General features: G+C 34.6%; 2 protein-coding genes across 5 annotated transcripts in view; one reads left to right on the forward strand and one right to left on the reverse strand.

Moving 5' to 3' along the window:
- The window catches only part of RYR3 (ryanodine receptor 3), a 223263-nt gene extending 205651 nt beyond the window's left edge, over positions 1 to 17612 (forward strand). For all 4 annotated transcript variants that reach the window (XM_084287833.1, XM_084287834.1, XM_084287835.1 and 1 more), the window contains exons 91-103: positions 507 to 593; positions 2641 to 2838; positions 4220 to 4350; positions 6641 to 6683; positions 7274 to 7401; positions 7855 to 7915; positions 8965 to 9111; positions 10633 to 10767; positions 12745 to 12901; positions 13947 to 14011; positions 14119 to 14219; positions 15944 to 15995; positions 16694 to 17612. In XM_084287833.1, coding sequence (XP_084143959.1) covers positions 507 to 593; positions 2641 to 2838; positions 4220 to 4350; positions 6641 to 6683; positions 7274 to 7401; positions 7855 to 7915; positions 8965 to 9111; positions 10633 to 10767; positions 12745 to 12901; positions 13947 to 14011; positions 14119 to 14219; positions 15944 to 15995; positions 16694 to 16789 — 1401 coding nt within the window. In that variant the 3' untranslated portion in view covers positions 16790 to 17612. The remainder of the gene's footprint in view (positions 1 to 506; positions 594 to 2640; positions 2839 to 4219; positions 4351 to 6640; positions 6684 to 7273; positions 7402 to 7854; positions 7916 to 8964; positions 9112 to 10632; positions 10768 to 12744; positions 12902 to 13946; positions 14012 to 14118; positions 14220 to 15943; positions 15996 to 16693) is intronic.
- Positions 17613 to 17671: 59 nt separating this feature from the next.
- The window catches only part of AVEN (apoptosis and caspase activation inhibitor), a 97296-nt gene continuing 94741 nt past the window's right edge, over positions 17672 to 20226 (reverse strand). Inside the window, exons 5-6 of the mRNA XM_084287837.1 lie at positions 19317 to 19665; positions 17672 to 18148 (exon numbers count right to left, since the gene is read on the reverse strand). Coding sequence (XP_084143963.1) covers positions 18030 to 18148; positions 19317 to 19665 — 468 coding nt within the window. The 3' untranslated portion in view covers positions 17672 to 18029. The remainder of the gene's footprint in view (positions 18149 to 19316; positions 19666 to 20226) is intronic.

Below are 20226 nucleotides of genomic sequence, written 5' to 3' on the forward strand. Positions count from 1 at the left end.
ATATGTGTGTGTGTGTGATTCCCCTTACAGCAGCATAGATTAAGTAATCTCTTGAGCTCCTTATTAGGAGCTCCTTGTTTTCTATGATCTAATGTCTAGAATCTATTACTTTACTTTCTTTAATAGGGAGCTCCTGTAGTTCTATTAACATCTTTCTTTGTTCTTTAAGAAATCAAATTAACAACTCTCTTGAAGCCTTCCCATGTAGTTTATTCCAGTATTCCAGCACTTGTCTTGCAGATTTCCTTCTAGAAAGTTTTCCCTAATATTCTATGTCAGTCCTCCCTGTTGCAATTTTATGTCCATTATTTTTAATCCTGTTCATTCTTCTGTTTACCATTAAATTGAAAAACAGACCGCCAAGAAACGTCCTGCTTATTTTAACTGGTATATGAGGACAGCACAATTACGTATTTACATTCTTAGAAAGCTTGCAGCTTACTTTCTTTATCTTGATATTAGCTACAGGCCATCACTAATTTATTTTTTTTTCATTTTATTTTCAGCACTACCTAGCAAGAAATTTTTATAACTTACGGTTTCTTGCTCTATTTGTTGCATTTGCTATCAACTTCATTCTACTATTTTACAAGGTAAGATTTGGCATTATTCATTAAATGCCTTTGATTATTTCTAGAGGAATATTTAATGTTGGTTTTAAGGCTTATTTAATAAAGCAAGTATTACAGTCCCTTCAAACACTAAACACATTTAGAGATGAAATAGTTAAAATAATATTTTAAGCTTTATTACTCAAAGTTGTGACGCTAAACCTGTTCTGTTTTTACTTGACTTGGGATGAATGAAAACAGACATTTCATTCATCTGTTGTAGTTTAACTTGTGTTTATAATTTTTCCATTTACTCGTATAAATCTGTTAGTGTTTGGATTGTTATTTTTGTCATGGGAAATTTGAAAACCAATTAAAATAACTTGAATGTCAAAACATCTGCATTTTTAAATCTCCTTTGTTTTAAAGATATTGAGACACTTCACTTAATTATTCTCAATTATATATTTATGTTTTAATGATATAATTTCTCAGTATATTTTCTACTTTTTCTACTTTTTTTAAAAAGCCCTACTGACTACATTAAGTTTTGACTGGGAACTACTTCATATATAATTCTAGAATAAAGTTATTGTCTCAAGTTATCTAGATGAGCTCATAAGTTACATTTAATTTGTTGACATTTTTTCATGCCTTTCAGGCATGGGGTTTCACATTTGAGAGGGAGTGCTGTTTTTATTTTTATTTTTTTCCATATTTTTTGTGAAGTGAATTACATCTAATATATGTATGTTTTTTCTTATTTGGTGTTTCCATGTGAGAGTATAATTCAATTTTCATTCTTACTTGCTCCATTTCCCGTGTTTTCATTGCCAAGATGATTGTTATTGACTATTGTGATTAAGATATTTCTGTACTGGGATTGGGGCTTTGATTGGTATAAACAGGCAAAAAATATATATATATAAAGCAGAAGATGCCTCTTCATAGTAGGCTACTTTCTTTTTATATATATTGTGTGAGATAGATATATCTATGTATATTGTGCAAGTTGCAATGAGCTGATCTTTTCCAATATTACATTTTTCTAATTCTGTTGTTCGCAACCAAAAAGTTCACAAAAGAAGTTGGCTGAACATTCAGTCTTCAAGGAACTGAATCCTGATCTCAAGTGTCTTGAAAAGCATCTGCTATGATACGATTACTGTCTCAGAGACAGGGCAGATAAACATGCAAAAGGCTCAAAAACTGGATAGAATTTGTGTGCGCCATTTCAGGAGAAAGACTGACAGGGCTATTGAGTCTCCCTCCATGCGTCTCTTTTTCTGTTTTATACAGTTTGTGAAGATGAACTTCAAAAGAATATAGAGAAATCTGTTTCTCTTTTTGACAGTCCTTTTCTCCCCACTCACTTCTGCTTTACATTGGGTCTTAGAGGTCAACCAAAAACCCATTCTGTTGCAGAGGGAGGACAAAAATTCATATTTATTACAGCAAGTCCATACGTCATAGATAGGAAAGGGTCAGTGGGAGCCAAATGGGAAAGAAGGGACCTCAGGTTTAAAGGCCAAGTTTTTTAAATCACTGGCATAATTTAGGGCAATGTGTCAACTTTATTGGTCAGAATATGTACAAAATAGTGATTAAGTATTTAAACTCTAAACTGTGTCATGAAATAAAAGCTTATGGGCAATGTATAAGTTGATAACACAGTAACTGTTTCTTTCTAGACTCTAGTAATCAGGAACAATGTAGATTACAGAACAATCCTTGAAATTGGTCATACTGGATAATCCAATCATCGCTAAGTTCTTCCAATAAAACATTTGTGCATAACATTTTCATTTGTTTCCTTTTTGCTTTGACACTGTTAAAGGGAAGATTTGTAAACTGTCAAATGCCTGTACTTGCTTTTCTTCACTTCTCTTTTCAGTGAAATGAGATGATGATGTGGAGACTTCTGCTGTAAAAATGAAGGATGTTACTGTTCAAAGCTAATGCTCTCTGTCATCTTCAGAAGAGCAGGCTTTATAAATATAATTTATTGTAGAAAACTAAGGGATTTGTCATTTATAATAAAGGAAAAACTTTTAACTTTGTGTGTGCTCTTTGCTTGAATTTCTCTCAGGTGACAGAAGAGCCACTTGATGAGGTAGAGGAAGACTCTAATCTCTGGAACACTTTCGATGAAGAGGAAGAGGAGGAAGGCATGGTGTTTTTTGTTTTAGAAGAAAGTACGGGTTACATGGCACCTGCTCTCAGAGCATTGGCAGTTATTCATACCATCATCTCCTTTGTCTGTGTGATTGGATACTATTGCTTAAAGGCAAGTTCTTAATTTTATTACTACTCTGTACTTGTTAAAGGACATCATCCCAAAGTAGTTTTTGGAGCTGAGATAAGAATATATATTTCTATTCAGTTGTTTACAAATTCTCACTCTTTCACATGTAGATGTTTTCCTCACATACTAGGTCTGGCAGGGATAGAGTTAACTTTTTTCATAGCAGTGCATGTGTTTGGATTTAGGTTAAAACTCTTGGTAACACCCACATCTTGGTTACTGCTGAGCAGTGCTTGCATGGTGTGGAAGTTTCCTCCTCTTTACCCATTCTGTGTGCCCTGCAGTGAGCATGCTGGGAATAGGCAAGAAGTTGAGAGCGTGCACAGCTGAGACAGCTTACCCAAACTGAACAAAGGGATATTTCATGCTCAAAAAGAAAAACTGGATTGGGGGTTAGGGGGATTTATTTTCTAGGTGGCTGTTGGTCAGCATTGGTCTGTTTGTGGGATGTAGTGAGTTGTTTTTCTTTCTTTACTTATTGAACTGTTTGTGGCTCAACCCAGTTTTCTTGTTTTGCTCTTCGGGCTCTCTCCCCTGTTCTAATAGGGGTGGGGTGCAGTAAGAAAGCAGCTGCATGGATGCTTAGTTGCTGGCTGCAGCCCCTCACATCCTGTACCTACAGTACCTGTAGTGCTATGATGCAACACCACAGCATACTACACTGTCATTTAAACCATTCAGACAGCACGTGGTTTTATGTTTAAGTGGTAGCCAAATTTTTGTCTGCACTAATGGAATGCTCTGTTTTACAATGAATTATCATGAGAGGAAAAAAAAAAAAAAAAAAAAAAAAAAAGCAGTAATGCTTCCAGCAACCTCTAATTTGAATTTTTTGGGAGTAATGGCAAGCTTGCTTTATGTGAAATTATGAAAGAAAGAAATTGAAACAAACTATTCTGGCTCACCAGGGCAGTCCATCTTTCTCAATTCCTTGTTCTTCGTTTTATTGTTGACTTCCTCATTTTGGAGTTCAAAGTCATCCTATATTACTGCTGCTGAACAGCAGGACTCTCAGCTGTCCAATAAGATTACAAAATTGGGGCAGTGAATGCAACAGTCTCTAGAATCTTGTTTTATGCTCTACAATGAATTTCATCATTTAGTATGCATATATATATATATTACTCATGATCTTATTCTAATTGCTGCTAGGAGAACTTCTTGGTCAGTAACAGGAATCAACATTATTGCTGAGATGAGAATACCTTAGTCATATCTCTGATCACTGTTTCTAGTCGTCAGGATACTAGTATGATGTTTGGTTTTATATAGTGATATAGAGAGTACTTAATACTGTAGATAGATATCACAGGTTCTAAAAATATGTAAACCATGACCAAGATGTCCACTGTCATTTTTATAGGTCCCTCTGGTTGTATTCAAAAGAGAAAAGGAAGTAGCTAGGAAGCTGGAATTTGATGGATTATACATAACTGAACAGCCATCTGAAGATGATATTAAAGGACAATGGGATCGCCTGGTTATAAACACACCGTATGTAAAATTAAATGTTTATATATAAATTCTTTATAAAGATTCTATTTCATTAAGCCACTGATCTAGAACCTAAACTGTCCACATGCACCTAGTACATCTCAAAGGACGGCATTTTTCTCTTACATTAGATGCCACAGTAATAGATTCTAATGTGAAATCCTGTATTATTAGTTTATCTCATAAATACTATATTAACATGTATTTCCCCCTCCTTTTCATTGTTCTAAGGTTTGCAAGAATTCTGCATCTTGCCCCACAAGCTCTCTCAAAGACATTTCACGTTAGTCACTATGTAGAATTTTCTTTGGCTCAATTTCATGTTCATATTGTATAGCTGTATTCCCTCCTGCCCTTTACCCCCATTTCTTGTTAACAAAATTTGTATATGACAGGAGAAGTAAATGCAATGTAAAATAGCAATCCCAGAATTTGAGTAGTCTGATAGTTATTAGTCAGGTTGTATGCGTTAGCAGATACTGTAGTAGTCATACACTGATTCTAGGAGACTCGCCTGCTGTTCTGGCTGTGAATGATAAAAGTGTAGGCAAGAGGAGGAAAAGTATCAGTAGGCTCTTCCGGCTGCTTTAGCAGTTTGTTCAAGAGGTCACCCTGAATTTCTTTTCTTCCTCTACATGTTGTTTTACCAGAATAGCTGGATCCATGAGTCAGTCTAAATTGCCATTAAGACATACAGCCGAACAGATTATTTCTCATTGTAACAAGCACAAATTAAATACAAGTCACAAAGCAGTTTTGGCTAAAATACATGCAGGCATAAATAGCTATTTGATAAAAACAAGCCAGCAAAGACCAACTCAATGCATCAGAGTGACAATATGCTGCCAAATAGCCAAAATAGCTATTTTATCAGACATACTACATTTTTGTGTTATAAATAGTGCCCTTATTTCTTTCATTAAAATTATAGCATCCACATTATTAGAAATTTCTTGAATGCCTTATTTTCCTACACTGGATTTTTAAGATTTTTCATTTAAGTTGAAATGTATACTACAATAGGTTAGTTGTTTCTGGTGTTGTTTTTTTTTTTGGTAATATTGCCAAAATATTTTTAAATCTAGAATGGTCTTTCATTTGCTGTGTAGAAGGCTGAATGCTAGAATGTATAAGAATAAACAGTGATAAACTGGGAAGCAATTGTATTTCATACAGGATTCTAAGAAAAAACATATTATCAGGCACAGCTGAATTCAGTATGCAAACTTGCATTTATTTGTTATTTATTTGTTATTTAGCTAACTTTATTTTCTTTGATAATAGCGAGTTTGTCTTGTTTGCGTAAAAGTAGTTTCCATAAATTCCTTATCTTCCCTTTCTGGATACTTTCTCCTACTCATGGTGTATATGGCCTTGGCAGTAGCATGGATGCTCTATCAGTTAAGTTAAATTAAACATATGAGTCACTGAAACAATTTGTCTATCTGAAAGGGTGGTCTGGAATTTCATTCAGAAATTCTATTTGGAAAAAGTAGCTGGGAAGTTTTCCACAACTCCTGGCAGTAGAACAGTATTATGGAATCTTACTCTTCCAATGTTAAAGCTAGCTTTAATTTTTACTAGTTCTGTTGTTTAGTTGCTTTTTTTTTTTTTATTTACCTTCTTGCATGTTCTGTAGCTGAACTATCTTGGTGCTTTAGAATTATAAATGGTTTTTAATAGTTTTGTTCTGGGATTTTAGATTCAATGTCAAAAATATTGTACACCTGAGAACAAAAGATCACCATTAGCTCCTGTTTTTTCCAAATTACCATTGCATTTTTTGTTGTTGTTGTTGTTTGTTTGTTTGTTCTTTTTTTTTTTAATTTGAATTTGATGTTGGCAAACTGTCCATTGGTTCCCAAGTGTTCAGCCTATATTTGAAATATAATGAATGCAGTGAACTGAAGAATTAATTAGTCTACAAAACTCTTTATTTTCCTCTCAAAATGATTGTGTACATTGATTTCATGGCTAGGAGCAATAAAGTTGTTAGGCTCATAAGGTGATGGTATCTTCTGTGCTGTCCTTTTGTAGCCAATCATATTTGTGGCTGAGAAAAAGAAAAGGGGGGGAGGGAGGGGATGATATTGCAGTGATGCGTAGTTGAAACAGGCTGTCCTGACAGCTGTTGTCCATGTCAAAAGAAAATGTTCTCACAACTCAAAGTGCTGTGTGTGATTGAATGAGTACCAGAACCTGCAGTGATCATGAACATGGCATTTTGTTGTTCTTTTCTTTCCCCTAACAAACTTGAATAAATTGAAATATCTTTTCCTTATCTTTGCAGGTCCTTTCCTAACAATTACTGGGACAAATTTGTAAAACGGAAGGTAAACTTCTTAAATTTCTATTATTCATAGCAGTAATACACTATTCAGTTAATTGGGATATCTATGTGTAATATATTTCTGTACACAGAGATATACAAGTAATTGAGACCTGGAATTTGTTTTATGGAAGTCACTGTTGTGGTAAATTTCTCTGTGAACAGTCAGGTACAGAGTATGTAAGAGGAGGGAGGAAGAAAGAATGCTTTGGTTTAGTTCCTAGACTCACACACTAAATAACCTTGTACTGTCAATCAGCCATACATGCCTAATTTACAGACATTGTCATCTTTAGGATACAAAGCCCCCTCATCCCCCTAAAAAAGGAAAAACATGTCAGCTTAAATGATGGCAAATTATACAGAAGCTTTCAGATAATAGCCTTTAATGCTTCTATTTTTCTTTCTTGAGCAACTTATCCACCCCCAGCTTCCTGGGAGTTCTCACTGTTCCCATAATGCTAATTGTGAAAAAACTGTTCTTTCTGTTGTTTGTTCGTTTGTTTTGTTTTTTAATTTCTAACAACTACTGGCTTAAGGTAACTGTGACCAAGGTCTTTCTCTGAGCAAAAGCTTATCTTCTTCCATTTTTAGGTTATTAACAAGTATGGAGACTTATATGGAGCAGAGCGCATAGCAGAACTTTTGGGTTTGGACAAAAATGCCCTTGATTTTAGTCCAGTGGAAGAGAGTGAACCAGAAGAGGCGTCTCTTCTATCATGGTATGACCTCAGAACTTCAAAGACAAATTATACATTGTTGTATCTTCACCATCAAAGATATAAATTGATTTTATATTGAAACTATAGTGATGTTTTCCTCTGCATGGAAAATTCAAATGGATAAGTCTGTCTTCTAAAAAGTACGATTTAAAACAAAGATGCCTGTTGCTTATTATTATAAAAATAAGAAAAGAATGCAATGTTGATGCAGACTGACATAGTTGGGTATACTGGGAAGGTCAGAGTTGGGTAGATCAGCATTTAGAAAGTCTGTACAGGTGCTGAGAGTTAATGAATTATCTCTGAAGAATGAAGCACCTACATCACTCAGATAATAAATAGCTAAAGTATATCACCACCTTCAGCAAACACATATATAGTGCCAAGCACAGTTTGTTATTCATACTTGCAGAATTTGGTACATGCATTTCAAAAATCTGTTTTTTTTTGTAGGTTAAGCTCCATTGATACAAAGTACCACATTTGGAAGCTCGGTGTTGTTTTCACTGATAATGTAAGTGTGTTAACCTAAAAGAATATTCTTCGATTTACTCTAAATATGAATGTATATTTTCTGCCATCTGCTTTTATATTAAACATAAACAAATAGTATTGAATTACAAAGCTATTTTAAAATAGTTTTTTTTTTTTTCTGTCTTGCCTTGTAGCAAAACTGCTTTCATATGTGTTAGAATTTTCTTTTTGATTCCATGGGGAAATAAGTACCTCCTCCCCATTAACACAATGCCAGCATTTTGGAAGTTAATGGTATATTCATTCAATTTTCTAGAAATCAAATTAGGAACCAACTGTGTTTTTTCCTCAGATCAAACACAGTATACAGAAACTTACCTTTTTCTATTCTTTAATCTGTTTGACATGGTTGGTTACTTCTCTTATGTCTTCTTTGAAAAGCCCAAACTTATGTTAAAATACCTTTTTTTTTTAATCTGTTTTTGCATCCTTTTGATCTTTCCCAAACAAATACAATGCCAAGGTGAATAAAGTGAAGTTTAATAAACTAATTGTGCATTAAAAGAGCGCACTAAATCATTGTTTGTTAATAAGATCTTTTCATGTCACAGTGGCCTCAGATTCACTGCTCATTAAAAGAATAAGCTGTATGATCTGCCTTAGGTTTCCTGGGCATCCTGAGATTTAAAACTAGCAAAGCGCCTAAAGAGTAATGTAATGTGTTTTGTCTGCTCCAGAATCAGTATTAAGGTTTATAGTACCGTGTAACAAGGTCCCTAACCAAAACAATTTTAAGGTAGGGGATTTTGGTGCTAGTAACATATGTGCTGAAGACTGCATTGAACTATGTAAAAATAGAGGTCTCATTAGCATAACCAAGCAATAAACAAACGTTGTATGAATAGATGAGTTGATAATAGAGTCTTTATGAACATGTATACTAGAGGTATTACATTCAGATTGATTCAAATCAGATCATGATATAGTATTACTTTATTTCATAACTTAAGTGACAAAGAAAGCTATATTCTTGGTCCAATACCACATTAGTACCGGCTAACATTCTGTCACTTTTCATTTTTTCTGCAGTCATTTTTATACTTAGCTTGGTACACAACTATGTCTATCCTTGGGCACTACAATAACTTCTTCTTTGCTGCTCATCTGCTGGATATTGCTATGGGTTTCAAGACTTTGCGAACCATTCTGTCTTCAGTCACTCACAATGGCAAACAGGTTAGTATTATGTATAGAGACTTGAAATTAACACATTTTATAACAGTAGTGGGAAAAGTCTTGTGGGTACCTAGCAAATATTGGAATACAATTAATTTTGATCATGAATGTATTACAGAATAGACTCCACCATGTCTCCTTCAGCACATATGAGACATGTTAATTCCTAAAAAGTTATAATAATTTATGCCCAAAGGGTGCTGAAAACTAAAGACATTTTATATACAATGCAAAGGTATTTTTCTTATATTTTAGAAAAATATAAGAATATGAATTATGACCTAACGAGCTTCTTCTGTATGGACTGGTGATAACTAGTAAGAATTCACAACCTCTCCTTGGCTATAGCAGTAACAATGATCTGAATGTCATTGAGATTTCAGTACTTTGCTAGTAAGAATGTTCTTACAGGTATGGACATTCTGCATTGCAGAATATATTTATAGGTCACTATGTTCTGCAAAAATCACGTTAAAATCTGCTTCCAAAGATAATTGTGGAAACTTACACAGGGAATCATTCTTTGATACCTGCTTTGTGTTGCGAGGTAGCATAACATTAAAAACATCCTTTTCATTAACACACTTTTTTTCTCCTTACATTTAAGAAACGTTACTCTAACTGAACTTCCCCAAAACTTCATTTCAAAGAAATACATTCCATTCTTTCTCAAATGTAATAGCATATATTCTAAGCCCTCTCTTACAGTCTGTTATGTATGTAAAACCATACTAAGCCATTTTTAAGAGTTAAAAGAACATCCGCTTCAGTTTAAGTTTTATATCCTTTGTGTTTGCCTAATCCTTTCTTTCAGAAGAAATTGACCAATTAAATTTATTACCTTATGACAAACAAATGAAATCCCTATTTTAATCCCTTTCATTTTCCTTCATGATGAACCAAATTCATATCACTTCTAATTTAATGATTGGTTTATTTTGAGATTTTTCTAAATGTAATCCTCAAAACTGAGCATAGTTGAAACTGTCAACTTAATTGTTTGATGTTACTTTCTTAATAAGCAAAGATTATTTTTTCTATTTCTACTCTTTTAAAAGACCACTGAACAGTTGATCCTCAGTTTATCTTTTTCTACAGATCTGTAAGTAGGCTCCTGAAGTACACATTTCAACTGGGAAATCAGTAGTCTTTCAGTGTTCATGTCTGTACTAGTTATAAGAGCAGCAGTTGTATTTAGTCTCAGCTGAATTTATTTACCAAACTAACTAAAGGGGATTATTTTGTTATTTCATTTTTATTTAATTTCACTTTTACATTAAATAGTAATATTGTTTCAGCAACGTATAGTTGTTATACATATAGCTTAGAAAGCTGGAAAGAACTACAGTTTCTTGAGTCTGTATGGATCCCTCAAACCTATCATTACTGCTCTTTTTAGTTCCCTTCTTGGGAAAGGTACCATATGATACCTTTTCAGTACTTAAGGCACTACAGTGAGCTAGCTCACCTCATCTGACAGAATCCAATTGAAACCTACTTTAATGTCATGTCTCCATACAGCTTGTGCTCACTGTAGGACTCCTGGCTGTAGTAGTGTATCTTTACACCGTTGTGGCGTTCAACTTTTTCCGCAAATTCTACAACAAAAGTGAAGATGAAGATGAACCAGACATGAAATGTGATGACATGATGACGGTAAGTAAAACATCAGTAGCATGCTTCAAATTTCATTCTGAATTTTTAAATGGTGAAATCACAATAACTTTATTGTTAAGTTAATCCATCTTATTACTTATTGCTATATGTCATTTTCAAAATGTCTGTGGTCTTAAAATTCGCTCTGCATTCTTCAGTGGCCTAAGCTCAACAGTACATATGTGACATTCACTAATATGGGAAAATACCTGGATTTTTATTGTGAATATTTTTGCATGTGATTTGCTGCTCCTTTTGCATGTAAAGACAGAAAACCCTTAAAGTACATGGAACAAATTTTATAACAAACTGGTCAGCCCTATGCACAAAAGGCAGCTGTGTTATTTCAGCATAAATAGAGCTCAGTTTGTTCCAAGTATTTGCAAGTGTGCAAGCTCTTCCTATCCTTATTTAGGTTACGTGAAGTATATGATGTTATTAGCACTAGTTACAAATACTTGCTTCATATTGCTTACAATCGGTAATTCGGTCAAGAAGTCAAGGGTGAGTAGAGAAGAGGAAAATTAAAGGAGGTGATAATCTATTTTTAGTAATTTCCCACATGATTTCTTCCTGTTGCAACAGAAAACCAAACAATTTTTTTACGTCATAAAAAGAAAATAGCACAACTTCTTGTACTAGAAACTGAACAGTTTGAGTTTATGGACAGCTTGTTTCTTTCCTGGAATAGTCACTGTCTGCCTGTCTTAGATAACAAAACTAGAGTAAGATACCTCAGAGTAAAGTTGTGTCATAGATTTCACCAAATGATTTTCCCTGTTATTGAGCTTTTATCAAACAGTCCATGTAAGTCAGATGTACAAATGATAGGTCATGAATACTGCCCAAGCAGTATTATTTAAGCGAGCCCTTTGTGAGAGGAATACCATATTCTGGTTATACAATGGATGTAGGAGTAATCAGAATCATTAAACTATATTACTTTTTAAACCATGCTGCCAAATGAGGTAAATCATTTACCTCATTAAATGTAAAATAAAAATATTTTTAAAAATCATTACATTTTTAAGCATGATTAAAATAGTAATGGTATCTTATGTCAAGAGTAAGGCTGCATTCTAAAAATGGGTGTCTACTTCTGTTCAATGTTTGCTTATGAAAGACTTATTCATCACTTTTCATGATGAATGTTGACCACCACAACTGTTGTCTAATGTGACTTCAGAACATTGGTTAGGTTTAGAGATTTCTGATATTTTTAACCCATATTGTATGACTAAAGACAGTTTACAAGATTCTGTAGCTGATTCATACAGAAATGTTAAGTACTATAGATATCCAGCAAAAGATTCTATTCTAAAATACTTGCATAGCTTAAATAACCAAATTTTAAGGATCTTTCCTTGAAGACTTCTATGTTTAAAAAACAAAGCACACACCAGCATTTCTGCAAGGTGATTTCTTCCACATCAAACTGAACACAGGCTGTTTCACAGATCATAAATAATTTAAAAGGCACTAAACCAGACATCTACTATTGCAAAATGAAATTATCCAGAAACCACTTAAATACAGATAGATCTACCTGCTGTGAATATGTCACTATTTTATGGCAGTATTTGCTAACATTTCCTAAACTCCATTACAATACTTTAAAAGATGTCCTCTACTTACTCAGAGCAAGCTTGAACCTTAGGAATTAACATAGGGGTAGAATATAGTTGAATACAGCACCAAATGTCCCCCAAATGGTCTTTGTTTATAAGACTTAAGGAATGAGAAAAGGGTAACACAATTGATGCTGATTCCCCGTCTTTGTAGGTCTAAGACGAAACCACATCAGTTAAGATACTTAGGCGATTTTTGGTGTGGGAACATGAGGAATTATATTACATGTTCTCTGTTTCTATAACTTCTAGAAAGAATCAGTAGGTCGGAATAATTAAAAAAGAAAAAAGTCCAGAATCATTCATGGTAAATAACATTTCCTACTCTTTTGTGTTTTTTTTTTTTCAGTGTTACCTGTTCCACATGTATGTGGGTGTAAGAGCTGGTGGTGGCATTGGGGATGAAATTGAGGATCCTGCAGGAGACCCTTATGAAATGTATCGAATTGTCTTTGACATCACATTTTTCTTCTTTGTCATTGTTATCCTACTGGCCATTATTCAAGGTACCTTCACTTACCTTGGCAGAAACTGACAGAATTTAGTGTACCTAAGTTCTGCAGTACGTTTAAACCATATTTGTGTTTCAGGTAAAGTAAGCGATATTGCTAAAAAGACTTATTTCTGAGCCCATGAAGTCATTATTTCTGAAAGTGATCATTTTATATTTAATTTATAAATAATGCATTGTCCCAAGTACTACACAAAGTACTAGAAACTTACCTGTGTTACAGCATTTATGAGCACATTGACAACTGTTCAGCAATGGCGCAGCTTGTGCGGGATCACTCCTCCTGCTATAATCACCATGTAAACTTGGAGAGCCTTGCTGTCAACTCTTTTTACAGAATTATGTTGGAGACAGCACAGCTGTCTGGAGAATGCAGTAGTTCCCCTTGGGTTTCCTCTCTGACAAGACATCATGTCTGCACACCCCTTTCTTCCTTTCTTTAGAGGACAATTTGCAGTTCTAATTAGCTTGAGACCTGTATCAAACACTCATTGTATAAACTGTCCTAAGGTTGTTAGGAAAAAAAGCAAAACAAAAACATTTTTCAGGCAGTCTTGGAGAAAAGAAAAAAATGTAATCCATCTACAGTTTTTTTTTAAAGTTACAAATGTTGCAGTCCTCAAAATGATCAATTCTTAACACATTGGAAGGGGGCGGTTGTCTGTGGGAGACAAGTCTTCTTCACTGAGCAAAAGTGGAAGTACAAGAGTTCCAAAAGAAGGAGAATGAAAACAAAATTCTTTCATGGGAACAGAAGAGATAAGAGCATATAAACTTAAATCAACCAAAATATAAGTAAGGAAAAGGTTTTCACTTGCAAGCTTATGTCTCTGTGTAAGAGAAATTATCACTGTTGGGAGTGCAGTGTAAACCAAATACAAGATGTCTGCAAATTAGTAGATTGCACCTTGAATTATTAAACCTACACAGAAGTATGCTAAACTCCAAATAGAATGGAGGATGTCTAATAGAGCTACTTCTCAGCATTACTTTAACTGTTGCTAAGTACTTAACTGTTGCTATTTATCCATTTGAAATAGGTCTGATTATTGATGCTTTTGGTGAATTAAGAGACCAGCAAGAACAAGTGAGAGAAGATATGGAGGTATGAGAACATTACATTTTTCATTGCTCTTATTAAGTTAAATTTTTAACAGTTACAATAGAGTTGTTGAGTTATAACTGATTTGTATATACAAATTATGTTTCCAGACCAAATGTTTTATTTGTGGAATTGGCAATGACTATTTTGACACAACCCCACATGGCTTTGAAACACATACTTTGCAAGAGCACAACTTGGCAAACTACCTGTAAGTATATTTTACTATTGGAATTATTATAAAGAGACCTTTCAGCTCAAAACTAATTTAGAAGCACACATTGCTGACAATCCTTAGATAGAATTCTGTGGAACTGGGGACTATCTCCATTCCTTTCTGGCCTCCCCTCCTCTACTCTGTACTGGTCAGTATTTTTAAAGTGCTCACCCTATGTATGAGCTAGCTTAGTGGAATGATGCCTGAAGGCACACCAACCCCTTATGTGTCCTTTTGTTCCTCTGGACAGAAACCCACCTATGTGGAAGGGTAAGGAACAACAGTTTTTAACTAGTAAGTTGCTTTAGTTTGGAAGATAGGAGGGCTGTGACTTCCTGAGGTTTGGTAATGTTGATGAAACCATTGAAAACTGTTGCTCACCTGAAATGGTACTTCTGACTGTCTCCAGACTAGAGAAGTACATCAGCAAGAGCTAACAGCAGCAGAAGGAAGGTGCTGCCTTTTCTTTTTTTTCCCCTAGGAATTATGTTTGGAACAAAAACAAACAAACAAAAACATTTCTGGAAAATAAGCTACAAAAATAAAAAGTCTGATCCTGTAGTTCCTTAGTAATAACACAGCTTTCTGAAGCCAATAAACAATCAGCAGTTTTATATATTCAGACTATTGCCCAAACTCCCAAGACAGTGATCTCATACTTTCATTAGTGAATATAGAACAGATCAAAGAGGGTTATTAAAAAATTAATCTAGTGGCATTAGTTACCCCTACAAAAATGATAATTACATGAGCATCGTGCCAGCAAAACTGAAGAAGCTGAACTGGTGGGCTCTTCTATAAAGAAATCTGGCTTTAGGATACAGTACTGTGAGCTTAAAAAAAAAAAAGTGTGCGCCTCATAGAGTATACATTGCATTATTCCTTTCATAGCATTGTAACCTCTGCAAAATCAATACACATTACTTTTGTGAGGCAAGTTTCCATTAGCATCCATAGCTTTATAGCAGTCTACAACCTCCAAGCTTTCCTTATTATATTGTATCACTTAATTGGCATGTGGGATCCTGTCATTCACAGTAAATTAAAAAATCTCATTTCCTTAATATTACAATTAATACTGAATAATCTTACTATTCAGATTGCCTTTTAATTGGAAAAATGTTAAAGTCAGTATACATTCTTTTTTTACAATGAAAACATGTAATGTTCAGTTCCAAATGCACTGCCTTAGAAGTGGCTAACCAAGAGCTAAGTCACATAAATCAGACCAGTGTTGGAATTCTACAGCCTTCCTAGCTAGTCCAAGTTCCATACATCTGTGTGAGCACAGGCAGCACCAGAGCCAAATAGGCAGCTACTCAGCTGCACCAAGATTTCCAAACAGTCATACCCTACAGCTCATAAGCTGAGCCCATCTGTCCCACTTTTACCTTCTTGCATAGAAGCTATAGCAATTTCTTCCACGGTGAGACAGAGCATATGTGTACAGGAGCTGACATAGGCCTAGTTCAGATGTTGCTTCTAGCACTGAAATGAATAAAAATTCAATTTCTACAGATTTTACAGATGTTAGCACTTCCACAAGAGAAGTCCTGGGGGATAGCATTTTCTCCTTTTAAATACCCACTTTAGAAGCTTGGCAGAATATTTCCATTTCTTTGCTGGCTGGCAGAGTGTTCCTCATATTCCATTCTAGGAAAGGTTAGGGGAGAGGTTTTATTTTTTGCATTAATACCTGTTTCATGTGCTTTTTTCAGGTTCTTTTTAATGTATCTCATAAACAAGGATGAAACTGAGCATACTGGCCAGGTGAGTTGAAAAAATAAATCTAAATTTTTAACTTAAAAATGTTGAAAAGACAAACCTTTTAATCTTCTCCAGCCTTGTAGCTGTGTACCACCAGGTGGAACTGATGAACCACCAAGGAGTGGAGACAAATCCCACCCCTGAGATTTTTGTGGAACAAAAAGGAAAGGTTAAAAAAAAAAGAGGGGGGAGGGGTGGGAGAAGGAGGAGTTGCAGCAGTTTTCTTATTTACATTTAGGCCCAAACAACACTGCATTTACACATGTCCATATACTACCTATATATACACATATATTGCTATAGACAGAGTTTAGTGCTGGATAAAACAGCAAAATAAGTAGGATTAAATTATGTTATTTCAAATAAGAAGCTGTTATGGAAACACTATTAAAGTACCTTAAGTGTTTTCGAAGGAAACTAAAACACATTTTGTAATATGGATTTGTACAGGTTTGCTCTAATATAACTGGACTGATCAATTTTCACTTCACTGTTTTTGTAATGAGGCTTAATTTTCAGTAGTACTTATTTGGGAAGAGTGCAGAACAATAATTTAACAAACACGCTTGAATTGTGATCTTTGAGTTCCTTTATCTCCACAGTCTTATTCCATGGTAATAGGCACAGTACCTGCTTATTGTTAAAATGTAGAGCATTGGTTGTAAGGGGTCTGTTAAAATAAATGCTCTTTTTTATTTTAGGAATCATTTGTGTGGAAGATGTACCAAGAAAGATGTTGGGATTTTTTCCCAGCAGGAGACTGCTTCCGGAAACAGTATGAGGATCAACTCGGCTAATACCACAAAAGAAATTATTTATTCATAAATTGTTAAGATCCAGTATATAAAAAACGTACTTCCTTTTCATGATGTAAATTCACAGCTTGTATTTGCTTTAAATGTCTTTAAACTTCAAGACATACGTAAAATTTGAAACTATTTCATAGGCTTTTAGTACCTACCACATGTGAAACAGGTCTTCTGTTGGAATTTTGATTAGAAGAGAAAAATCTATGCCAAGATCAACTCAGGCCTTCCAATTTAAACATGGTATGAAATTATAACAACTTTTTAACCACATTGTTATCCTAGTGTTTGGTAACAGAGTTGAAAGGGCTAAAAGGTGTCTTAACTGCACATTTACGAACTTGAACATCAGAGGCCACGCCTCAGAAAAAGTATTTTAATTAAGTGCTGTCCCAGTTTTTCCCCACAGTATTTGCTAGTGAATGTACTAAGACACAGCTAAAAAAGCTTTAAGCAGTTAAAATGAAACATTTTCAAACACTTTGTTGACCTTGAATCATTAAGTGCCTTAAAACCTCCGTAGACATAGCTATGCAAACTTTTTATGTTAGTGTTCTAGATGAACAGATCCATTATTGCTTTTCTGTCTTTCTGTATGAAACTGCACTTGAAGTTTGTTTGTATACTACCTTCAATAACAGCTTATTAGATGCTGCTGTTAAAAGACATACACTGAATCAAAATGAATACAATTTAAATTTTAGGCCAAAATAAACCAATGCTCTGTGGTCACCTGCAAATAGAAGCTGCTAGGTTTATGCATTTTTTTCTTCTAATAAAAAGTGCCCACTGCAATAAAGTATTATAAACCAAATATTACCTTTGTGATTTCTTTCTAATTTTTCTACAATACAGAAACATGGCATGATGAAAGTGATTAAAAACACGTGTATTTATAGTGCATTCATAGCTTTATTTTAAGGACTGTATATAGCACGTACAAGCTGAAACAACTGCTCTGGTTGTTTCTTATAGCCTACATCTTTAGCAAAGAAAATCCTAATTTCATCACAAATCTTAGACCTTTCTAAGAATGTTAGTCTTAATTTTCAGTCACTCATATCTAGCTGAATTTTGGTTGCACAGAATTTTAGGTGCCTGTAAATAAAACCAGGCATTTGGCATACTGAACTAAGTGTAACAGATAAAAGAAATAGAATTGATAAAGGAGGTTTCTACTTTCTACTTAACTTTTGTTACATCCATTTATTCACACGAGGAAACTTGTTCTTCAGGAAATCATGCTGTCCAGCCAATCTTCAAGCTCTTCCTCAGTAACAGTTTTAGATGTACTTTGTTGTTGCTGTGGTGCTGTACTTTTCTCTTCAGGCACATCTGGTTTTAGAGGGTCTAGAAAAGAAAAAGAACAGTCTTGAGAAAGTGGAAACAATTCTGTACTGGCTCTTTATCACTGATCAGTTTGCTTTATAATGCACAACAGACTATATTTTATTGAATCAGTCTCCTCCCTTGAAGAATAAAGTGTCATATTCCAAAATCAATAGCAACAATAAAAAAAAAGAGAGAGGGAGACAGTCTGGTAAGCTCAACCATAGCAACGTGGCCCCATTCTGATTCAAGAGGAGGCAGGGCCTGATCTGCAGCAGACAGACTGTAGGTAAGTGAACCCTTGCTGTGATCTGTTCACAATCCTGCCAGATGCAGTTTTCTTTAATGTAGAAGAGCAGCAGGAGGACACAACAGTGGCTCATGTTGCACAGTTGCATGATAATCCTATGATTCCCTATTCTGACGGCAGTGTTTTCTTAAGGGATTTATACTGTGCTTTGGAGTGGGCATACCACTGCAATGAAAGATTTTGTCAAGATCCTCTTCAGTGACAAGGCTTGTTGTATTGCCTGTGGTGCTACTACATGTTCAACTATGTATCTTTTGTACTTAATTTTTAGCACAGCAAGACAATCATACACAAAAATTGGGGATGGTAAAAATCCTTTTACATCATTGTAGGATGGGGAGGAGGACTACGGTCCATCAGAACTAACAAATGGTATCACAATTTCTAATGAAATTGAATCTCACAATTTCTGAAATATAAAATTGTTTTGGTAAAAAAAAAAAAAAAAAAAGCTTATTTTGTATAATCAATACTAGTAAAATTTGCAAATAGAATTTCTAATGCTATCGGTTCTTCTGTTATTATTATCATCACAGTGAACTAATGTCTGATAATGTTACATAAAAACTGTATTTTAATCTTCCACTTACTGAGAGTGTCTAACAGTTTTGTTTTGCCAAGTCATAAGACCAATGCTGTTCTGTAGAAGAATTAAAGCTTAAAATGAACATGCAAAAATGGTAAAACTTCAGTTCAGGGGGGAGTTAAAATAAAAAAAGAACAAATAGGTCAGAATATAGCCCCAGATACATTAAATGCACTATGACAGAGAGTACTGCTAGCAGTACTGGTGACTTGCTGGTCATGAGCTTAAATACACTGCTGAGAAAGAGAACAACGAAAATTAAATAAAGGCACTGTAAGGAATTGAAATCTTACCGTTTTCTTTACTTTCCCCTTTCAAATTGTTCTCTGTTGCTGTGTTGTAGAATAATGCATCTGACACAGAATCAATAGGAGCATCTAGCTTTAGGAGAAGATCTAGTTCTTCATCCAAATGGTCAGTCTCATGCTTTGGTTGTTGAGGGGCTCTCTGGAATGGCTCTGCTGCACTTGCCACAGGACCATGTTTACTTGCAGGCTCTGATGGAGCAACAGAATCACCAACAGGATGGGAGCCCAACACCGTTTCATTCTGAGCCAAAGAATGTCTAAACAGAAGCTCTCTCCTCTTGCTGTCTTCAGTAATTTTAGATTTCATCTGTGGGAGCTCTGCAGGCGTTGATGCCTAAGAATACAAGAGAGGACTTAGTCTTTCTAATTATTATATAGAATATTAAAAGTCTATTTAATTTGGGCTGTAATTCAGACATCCTACATTTGATCACTTAAGAAGGCACAATGAAATTTAGCAGAATTGAATTCAGAAGTAAAAGTAAACTAAAGTTATCTTGATGATGGTTTTACAGTAATTATTACAAAATAAACAACCAAAAAACAAAACACATTTCCTTTTATCCCCTAATATGGAATATGAGATTGAATGATAAATCAACAAGTTCCATCGTTTCACAAATACTTCTCTAAATCTGCTTCAATTATATATCATCAGTACTCTGAATTTTGGAGCGACTGAAGTCAGAATTTGGCTAGAAACTATCCATTTTAAACCTTCCCTCCAATATCTCCATCTTGAAAGCAAACTACATCACTAAATTCATGTCTAGCTGTGTACTTTAAAAAATAGATCTAAATTACAAAACTCAATCAAATATTGAAAAAACAGAAATGCCAACTCATTATTCAACTGTGGAACACACATCCTGTTTTTTTTTTATCAGGATGCCCT

The sequence above is a fragment of the Netta rufina genome (genome assembly GCF_964035555.1).
Source record: "Netta rufina genome assembly, chromosome: 5".
Taxonomy (NCBI): Eukaryota; Metazoa; Chordata; class Aves; order Anseriformes; family Anatidae; genus Netta; species Netta rufina.